At 37.9% G+C, this 10,255-nt stretch overlaps 1 protein-coding gene across 3 annotated transcripts in view; it reads left to right on the forward strand.

Annotated features, from left to right (window-relative positions):
• LOC126976747 (zinc finger protein 423 homolog) overlaps window positions 1-9,878 on the forward strand; it is a 163,899-nt gene extending 154,021 nt beyond the window's left edge. For all 3 annotated transcript variants that reach the window (XM_050825306.1, XM_050825307.1, XM_050825308.1), the window contains 5 exons: window positions 2,417-2,624; window positions 4,341-4,985; window positions 5,802-6,092; window positions 7,575-7,874; window positions 8,729-9,878. In XM_050825306.1, coding sequence (XP_050681263.1) covers window positions 2,417-2,624; window positions 4,341-4,985; window positions 5,802-6,092; window positions 7,575-7,874; window positions 8,729-9,559 — 2,275 coding nt within the window. In that variant the 3' untranslated portion in view covers window positions 9,560-9,878. The remainder of the gene's footprint in view (window positions 1-2,416; window positions 2,625-4,340; window positions 4,986-5,801; window positions 6,093-7,574; window positions 7,875-8,728) is intronic.
• Window positions 9,879-10,255: the final 377 nt, after the last annotated feature.

Raw genomic sequence — 10,255 nt, forward strand, 5'->3', positions numbered from 1 at the left:
ATAATGGCCCGCAGTCAACCTGCGGTCGTTAGTGGGCTGGGCGAACGCATCAAAAGCCTCTTTGTGATCTACTTGGTCCGCACTTCGTGTGACACTTATGTCGCTGATGACAGATTATCTAAACGCTCACACTTGATCATTTAGTTAAATGACACTTGCTTTGAGAGAAATTTTTCTTACTCAGTTGTTTGTTTGAATTACAAATCAAAAAAACAACTCTTTACTTATTGAACGTTGGTCGGAATTCGGTTTTTTAAAAATCAACACTAAAACATTTCATTCTGCATTTATGTCTTGTTTAGGCCCAATTTTAAAAGATTTTGGTAATTTTGATAGGCAATAAATAAATATAATGGTAACGTTAGTATAAAATTTAATTAAAAAAGAAAGAATAATATCCTAAGCAAATTTATTTCATTCAATTCTATTCCACACAGTTCCAGTCCATTTAAATTTAAGTTTGGCAAAAGACATAATTAAAATAACTCAATTTGTTCCTTTACTAAGTTTTTTCGAATAATAATAAGCGTATCCTAAAGGTTTTATATTGTTAGTATTTTCATTCACTTAGTTCCACTTAAGTGATTAAACAACATAAGCTTTCATCTGGTGAGGTAGCGTTCCACGGTTCAGGGCTAAAGATAATTCTGCGAATACATGGTGTTTATGGCGTTATTATCACGAAGATCGGAAACCAAATTTTTTTACTCTGATATATCATAAGTAATCAACCAAATAAATTGTCTGGTCGGCCTTAAAACTACTGAAAGTAATTTTTCTAGTGTTGTGACCTTCACAAATTAAGGGGTTATCGAAAATGAAAGAAAATTATTATAATAGTAAAAAAAGTCTGTGTTTATCAATTCACATAAGCCAGATAGGCACAATGAACTTATTCTTAACATGTCTCCTATAAAAAAGATATTCGATTACATTCATTGCAAAATACTTTCAATATTTATTCTTAACTTCTTTGTACACTATAGTCTCTCGTAGCTTTTTAAAAAGGCATAAAAACGACTCTCTCTTCTTTCTCTTTGGACTTTCACTACCACCCTCTCGACCTCAAGAACAGTTTTCCAGCTATTGTTATTTTCAGGTTAGGATAAGTCAATTAAGTGTAAGTCTCTTAATTGTACATTTCTAAATATTTTGATGTGTGTAGTAATCAAAACTTACCAATTGTATTTGATTTGGCAGCGTGATGTTTAGTTTCTATTGGGGTTTCTCAATGTCTGTTTTTTATCATTGGAAAAATTTATTTTCTGCCACCGTAATGAACAATATTTCCGGGGTTAATCTAAATTTTTTCAGAAATACAAATCTTAATAGAAATGTTTGTACATATTTATCAGACCATCTGGGCTATCACTTAAATAAAACACTTTTAAAGGTTTAAAACGTGTGTAATTGTAACTGTTTTTACATTACATTAATGAACAAAATACTATGTGCTATCACTGTCCAAAGCTACCTTTCTTTTGCATTTTTTTTCGTAAGGCTTTTGTTAAATACCTGTTGATAAAATAAAGACACGCACAGGTATCGAGTACACAGCACATCACTACACTCAACGTCTGCAAAGGTCCATACAACGCAACAGGGCCGCCACCTCACTCAACGGTTGCTTTTTACCTACGCCGGTGCCATGGTGATCACAAGAGGCCATATGTGATCATGAGCCTAAATCTATGTTTGTCTATATCAAACTATTGATTGATTTGAAATTTCTTTATTATCATAATTATAACAGTTGTACGTTTCCAGTGTACATTAAAACCTAGAAATACAAGTAATAACAGTAGTAACACGTTTTTTAACTGATATGTATTACAAAAACTATTTACAGGAATTTAAAATTACAAATACTTAATTTATATATACTTAATTATTATAAATAACAAACAGGTAACTTATATATCGAACTATTACAAATATCGAAGATAACCGTTCCGCTCTATTTTTGACTTTATACTTCTTTAGGTGCGTTATGAAAATATGATGAGAGTGAAATTTTAAGATGCGCGCGTATCACTGTTACACAAATGTAACAGGGTGAAGTTGGTACCTAAAATTTTATGACGTTTGCGTTTTCTTTTTTTTTTTGGATTCTTCATCCATTATTAGTATAGGCAAAAGGTGCAAGCCCGTACAGCCGTATTCGTTATTTAATAATTATTAACTGTCAAAGCCACTGTTGCAAGATCTTTACAATATTGTTCTTTCTACTAACGTAGAATAGCACGAGGAGTAAATAATTTTAAAAATGTTTGCTTCGTTAGGCCAAAGAAGTATAACTTCTTGCGTGCATACATAAGTACACACACACAATTTTTTTTTTATTCTCCTCCTTATATTAATGTGTTCTATTAGAACCTCACACACAAAAGAGTTAATATATATCACAATTTTTCAGCGACCACTTAAAGATTCACATGAAAACCCACGACAACCAGAAGCCGTTCCAGTGTACCGTCTGCAACCGAGGATATAACACGGCAGCCGCGCTCACTTCTCACATGCAGGGACACAAGAGGGACCGGACCGCGAGAGACATGGACAAGAGAAGGGGACTCAAGTGTGGTCGATGCGGAGAGAACTTCCGCCGACATGACTTACTGCAGGTAGCGACATTTTATTTTACAATTTTCGAAAAACTTACAGCTAGGTTTAAAAATTGAGTTACGTACATAATAACAGAATGACAATCGAAAGTTTTCACAGATAGGAATGGATATATGAAGTAAGCGTTAAGTGAAAAATGAAAAAAATTACAAAAGACAATAAGAAAAGACGAAATATTTACAATTAAACTTGATTGAAAATTGCCTAATTGGGGTGATGTACAAAGCCTGGTCTAATAGCTTAGACAATCGTTGAAAGACCGACCAGCCCGCAGTAGATATCTATTTTGTCTATAATTAGTTCGAGCTCCGTGAACATGGAGGCAGCACGGTCTCCTGAGTGAGGCAAAGGGAACATGAAGACCAATGCGCGCGAGCAGTTCATTTGTCGGTCACGTTGTGTTTGTATGTATTTGTCATACACGTTGAATTCCGTGCCACCGTACAACATAAAACAAAGACGCATTTATTAAATCACATCAAATAAAAAATTTCACCTCTCCAGCACGAAAAGGGCGCTACTGCTACGTGAAAACTAGCAGAAAATACGCTTTTTGCTGCGAGCGTGAGGAAAAGTGATTTAAATTTCGAACCCCATGTATACATCGGGGAATTACTCCGCGTTAAAAAATAAACAATGTGATCCAGTGCTTCTGAAACTCATTTTAATACGCCTAGCGTATTATCTCATTGTCACAAAAATTTATATGTTACTTATCGAAATTTAGATTTATACATTTTACTATTGACTTTTTAAAGACTTAATATTTAAAATAAATACTAGTAAACATTATTTTCGCTTACTTAAAAATATCATGTTTGGATTTCATAAAAATTTCAAGCAGTGCAGTTTCCGAACGCAACATCTAAATAATGATTGTTAAATATTATCTTAATTGTTTCTCTTACTATAGCTTATAATACTGTTCTCGCTAGTCGAGGTGAAAAGTTGGATGTTTCACACGAGAGCAAATTTGTCTCGTGCCTTTTAATCACTCACTACCTCAGTAGTCTATATTAGAATCAATTCTAGACTACTTCGCCAATTCGTGATTTAAAGTCAGTACCAGCAGCAAAAAATAACTTTGCTCACTTGTTGAACAAATAACTTTTATTTCATAGGTAAACCACAATACACTTGAAATATGTCATTTTTTATGTCACTTATTCGGGAGGGAAGATTTCCTTAGGAAAGAACGAGTGAAATTACAAGTGAGAGCTGGTGAAATTACTGGGCAAATGAGACTTAACATCTTATGTCTCAAGGTGACAAGCGCAATTGTATTGCCGCTCAGAATTTTTATGTTTTTCAAGAATCCTGAGCGGCACTGCATGGTTATGAGCAGGGCGTATCAATTACTATCAACTGAACGTTCTGCTCGTCTCGTCCCTTATTTTCGTAAAAAAAAAACTCAAACTAAATGCCTTACACGAGTTAGTCCAAAAAAAATTAATAAGTTAAAAACACAACAACAAACAAGTAGGAAATACAAAATACAAAAAAACATCTTGGTTTCAAACAAACAGGGGGCCCACCTTAAAGTTATTTTCCGACAGCCATAATAATAAACGGTCGTAATTCACTATAGTACATTTCCTAAATAACTGTTAACATTTTATTAGAAACTCTCGAGCAAATTATCATCAAAGAGTGTCATGAATCAATTATGTCGATGGTAAGTATATGAATATTAATAAATTATCTTTGTTTTTCAGGCACACATGTCTGCTGTGCACGGCATTGAGACACTAAATCCGTTGACACCACCGAGACGCGTGGCTTCACAGCCGCTGCCCACGTTACTTGCATGCATCTACTGCACACGAGACACATTCACGAGCATGGAACAGTTGCAACTGCACGTGAGAGCATCGCATTCAGCACTCTTAAGCGGTGAAGCCACTTTCAAAACAGAACAGCCAGCACCCACGGACTTGAGCCGACGAAGCTTAGAAGGCACTCCACCAGTCAAAAGACCAAGATCAAGTTCCGGCTCAATGACACCTCAAACATTGCTATCTCCGAGTACATTACTGTGCAACCAATGCAATGCAGCGTTGCCAGATTTTGAGGCTTTCCGTGTCCACCTAAAAGGTCACCTTGAAGAAACAGGGGATTCGGGAAATACAAGTCCAACGCCTTGCATACACTGTGGAGCAAAGTTTTCTGATCCTTTGGAGTCGGAGCGGCACGTGGCGGCCCATTATCTGGCGGTTTCATGTGAACACACGTGTCATACTTGCTCCCGAAGCTTTCCAACTCAAGATGAACTCGTGAAACACTTGTTTGATCATCACGTTCACACGTTATATAGATGCACTCTTTGCAAAGAAGTATTTGAATCGAAAGTGGCGATACAGGTAAACCGTCATTTTATCAGATATTTAATTATTATTTTAAGATTTTCCATCCAATTATATTGAGAGTAACTCAGAAATGCGACATTAGAAGTACTTACTAGAACTAATTATTGTATGTGCAATGTTTGTACACCACACGTGCCTGAATACATAACCAAACATTTTAATTTATCTGGTTGTTTGGTTCTGTTAATCTACGAAATAACTAACTGTCAGATTGCTAATGTTGTACGAAGTAACTACGCTACTTTTATTTCAATATAATCATTTGGGTTTTTTGCAAAGCCACGAGAGCTAAATCGTGGGAGACTGTTTTTTTTTTAAATACGTGTTCGAAGTGTTGCAAGAGCGACATCTCAAATCAATTTCCTAATAATAAAACAAATATTGACGGAATTAACACTAAAGAAAACTTAAATCATTTGTATAATTATGGATTTCCGCAAAGTAACGCCTAATTCAATAAAAAAAAATTCCTAATATGCAAATTTTGGGGTTGAGGAGGTTATCAACTGTAAAGTAGATCCTGTAGATGAAGCCACAACCTGAGAGTTGAACAAAGCATACAAGATTTTGTCAACGTTATGTCACTCGAACAGTTGGCTCAGTTGGAAAGAGCACCCGCACGGAACGCGAGAGATCGCGGGTTCGAGTCCCGTATCGTTCATAAAATTTTGTTTTCAGTTTTATTTGTGTATTAATCACAGAAGTGAGGGTTATCACTTTAAAAACATAATGTTAACGTGTTTGTACTTTTAAGTCAGTGTGATAAGTTTTAACTTTTAGTTAAGTTATTTAATACCATGTATGTTTCAGGTACATTTCGCGATGGCCCACAGCAGTGAGAACAAGATATGGGTGTGTCGGTCGTGCGGCTCGAGCGGCGGCGCCCTGCGGTCGGAGGCGGAAGGTGCGGCACACGTCCGCAGCCGCCACGCCGCCGCGCGCTGCGGCTGCGGCGCGGTGGTCGCCGGCGCGCGGGCCTTGCGGGCACACTGCGCTCGGCACCACAGCTACCGGTGCCCGGTTCCTTCCTGCAGCGACGCATTCGCCGTCCAGTACTTACTAGAGAGACACATGCAAGTTCACCACACTATGCCTCCACAGGTACACATATTTGTTACATAATTTATACGACTAGATAGAGCTTCAGACCAGAGTTATTACTTTAGTGTGCGTGACTTACGTCTTAGACTCGCGATTTGTACATGTGTTAGTGTGCGTGCATTGCTCAAAATAAAGGTTAACTTGTAACCTCTTTATTTCGACGTTTTCACAGCTGTCACAGTCTACCCTGACGCATAAATTATCTATTATTTATTCAAACGAAACAAATCTTATAACTTAAATTATGACATTTAAAGTTAAATTATTCAGTCGATCAAAAAATCGATTCAGTGATAAATGCTGTAAACCTCAAAGAAGGTTTACTTTAATGGCGCGTAATGATTACATTTCTATGATAAAAAGTGACGAGACAAAGGAGTCGTTTACCTAATGGCAAGTGATCCCTCCTGCCCAGTTCACCACTTACAGTGCAATGCCGCTCAGAATTGTTAGGTATCCCAAAATCCGAGCGGTACCAAATATATAGTAGTAAGCGGTACAACGATTGCGCTCGACAGTTTGAAACAAACACTTCTCTTCAGAGATTGCAGAACGTGTAGATTTTTTTTATAAGAGGGGGCAAACGGGCAAGAGGCTTACGGGATGGGGAGAGGTGAGGCAACCGCCCATGGACATCCGCAACAACAGGTGTATCAAGAAATGTGTTGCCCGCCTTTAAGTTGGGAGTATGCTTTTTTCATGAAAGTCCCTAGATTCTGCAATAGTGCAGATGACCCCGTAGCATTTCTTTGGGAAGTCCTATTCTTCAACCACTTAAGTCAGCTCACTACAAAATATATTACTTATAAGATTCATAAAAATGTAATCTTAGCAGTGAGTTATTGTTAACAATGGCTATCACAATAAATCTCATGGGTTGTAGTGAAACAGTGCTGCACTGGACTGTACTTAGCCGTTTTACCAACCAAAGCCATATTATGGTAAGTTAAACTTGTTTAGTGTAATGTAATTAAGAGATATCGGAAGCCACTCAGAATTTTTGGGTTTTTCAAGAATCCTGAGCGGCACTGTATTGTAATGAGCAGGGTGTATCAATTACCATCGGCTGAACGTCCTGCTCGTCTCGTCCCATATTTTCATAAAAAAAATCTGTAGACTAAATAAAGAAATGGTAGGCTGATAGAACGGAACATGTCATAAAAAACTGGCTTATGTTGGGCAAAGACCGTATACTATGGAAGAAAATTGTGGCGTCCTTCACCGAAATAGGGGCCAATGCTACTCTGATCAAAATAATAACTGATAACAGATATAACAATTTATTAGTATAAAACTTAATCTCTGTGTTTAATTTGAGTATTAATATGAGCCTGAATTAAGATTACTAACTACCTACCTATAAATAAATAAGGTTTAAAAAATTCTGTAATTCAGTTAGGTATGGGAGTTAAAGGCTTTTCTTATTATTTTATTAATTATTAAATACTGTTTAAAGTACATGTTTTCCTAATTCGCTTACAGGAGTTTAACGGCGATGTAACGAGAAACAAAAGAATAAACAACAACAACGGAGAAGAAACTCCTTGTGATTTGCCCGGTGATAATGGTCCTATACCTCCTCCAGAAGATCGTCGTCGGAAGAACGGCGCAGTTGCTTTACAGTGCGCATATTGTGGCGAACGTACGAGGAGTAGGGCGGACCTGGAAGCGCACACCAGGGCTCACTCCGGCAACACTGTGGCGCGACATAAGTGTCTCATTTGTGACGAAGTGCTGCCCTCTGCCGCGATCTTAGCTGAACATAAACTTACTCATTGCAAGGTAAAAACATTTACAAATAACATCAGAGCTTTAGTTATAATTTTTAAATCCAAGGCTTAGTTTTTTATCTCATTTTAATATAATAATAGTCTAGAAAAATTATTGATAATATCTATTGTCAAAAACATAAAAGAGACACCAATATTTAGAGTCGTGACTGTTGAATAATAACTCTTTAAGGATTACTGACATTTTTGTAAGAGGTAAGTGGTTTGATCGCGTAGAGAGGATCAATGAAACCAGAAGAACTAGAATGAATATGACTGGAAGTTTATAAATGTCAGATATAATGCACTATTCTACTAAGTCACATTTGGGATTTCCTAAAACAGATCGAAAGTAAAAAATTACCAAGAGAGCTTGCTTGACACTATTATCCACTTCAGGCTACCGTACCTGCCACACCGCCCATGGGAAATGACACCCAGGCCCATAAGATAAAAAAGAAAGCCTTCGGGGCACTGTTTTTACCTAAATGCACTCTTTACAACATTGGAAAAACCATCTAGATATGTGGCGTTCCTCCACAGTGCAGGATTCAAGGAACTTTCTACCACGAGCAACCAAACTGCGGAATAAGTTCCCTTGCGTGATGTTTGGAGGATGATGCAATATACCTTCAAAAATACGCGTATACCTTTCTTTAATGCTCTTATGATTCCTCTTGTATTGCAGGAGAGTGTGGACAGCGGTGTTTGTCCTCCTCTCCCATAAAAACAATAGCTAGTGAAAGACGCCAAGAAAATATATCAGAACTGTGATTAATGGATCTGTATCTGCCCACCTCTTTGGGAGACTGTCATATAAAATGTTTTAGTCAAGTCATAAAAGTAACGATTTTTTTTTTATTGTAGGTGGTTGCGGGGGACACCTGTGCTCGCTGTCGCTCAAGGCTGCCTTCAGAAGATGCGTTCCTAACTCACATGGCTCGTCACCATCCAACATTACCAGCACCTTGCATAATTTGCCGGCAAACTTTAGCTTCTGAAGCCGAAGCGCGCCTTCACGCTCGGTTCCATTTACGACCCAGCGAAGACGAACAAAGATGTGCTATTTGCTTAACAACGCTCACTGAGAGTGAGTGTGGAGGTGGGGTGCGTGCTTGCTCGTCGTGTTACGCTCGACATTCAACTCCTCGGCCCCCTCCACCGACAGACAGTGACTGTCGCCTCTGTAGAAGATCACTCGAGTCTCCCACACGACTCCAAACTCACCTTATCGAACACACTTTCGCTGGAATAGGTTCCTTCAGCTGTTACTTATGCTCAGCTGTATTCACAAGCGCAGCGGGGCTACAAAGACACTTACCGGAACACCCCACTGCTTCTAGGCCATACGATTGTGGTCGATGTGGTTTGAAATTCTTTTTCCGAGCGGAATTGGATAACCACGCGTTGATTCACTTAGAAGAAGCAGAATTGGCCCAGAGGGCGTTTTATGAAGCGTATGCTAGAGGTGCTGTGACCGCTTGGGCAGCTATGCAATCTGAAACTTCCCCTAAGCCGCTGCCACCGGGCCCTTCGACAACGACAGAGTTGAAAGTAAAGCAAGAGAATGAAATTAAGGAGGAGAAAAATGATGAATACATTGAAGTATCATCGCCACCTCCACCGCCAGTAGACCCTGAGCCCTCAGATCCAACAAAGGTTGTGGTAAAACAAGAAAAACCTGAAGAGGATAACTAAATACCGAACTCAGTATCAATTAGAACAAGTTGTAAGAGCCAACATAAATGTAGTTTAAAAACATGATCGTCCTATGTGGTATGCGCCGCTGCAATACTAGATTTACGTCCCATTTAAACTAGATGTTATTAGATATATTTTGTTAATGTTAATTCTTAGTTAAATTATTTTGTTATGGCATCGCGTTTTAAACGCCAAAACATGTATGAACACATCACTATTATATCATTTACATTCGCTAAATATACGTTACAAAACTAAACCGCAATTTGTACTAGGTTCTTGTTATTTGTAATAAATTATTGTGTTAAGCTTAGAACTTGGACTGATTTTATTGTCTATTTACTTGGTAATCGCAGATTTGTTTGTGAATTGTTTTAAATTTCATAAACTTTGTTTATGGATAAGGTCAAACGAGCAGGTAAGTCTGATAATAAGTGATTAATACCGTCCATGCCCTCGAGCAACATCAGAGGTTCCACAGGAGCGTTGACAGACTAACGCCTACAGAAATGGTACCGCTCATTAATCATTAAAATGGGCGCATTCACCCGGGCCATTTTTGTTATGTGTCATACACATATTAACCCAGAAAGAGGGAAGGAGGTTGCCTAAACTAAAGTTTGTTTCACTGTTCAATATGTATAAATAAATAACGGCTGTCTTTTAGGCTGTTGTAATTATTTTTACAAATTA

Source organism: Leptidea sinapis, chromosome 42 (genome assembly GCF_905404315.1).
Source record: "Leptidea sinapis chromosome 42, ilLepSina1.1, whole genome shotgun sequence".
NCBI classification, from domain to species: Eukaryota; Metazoa; Arthropoda; class Insecta; order Lepidoptera; family Pieridae; genus Leptidea; species Leptidea sinapis.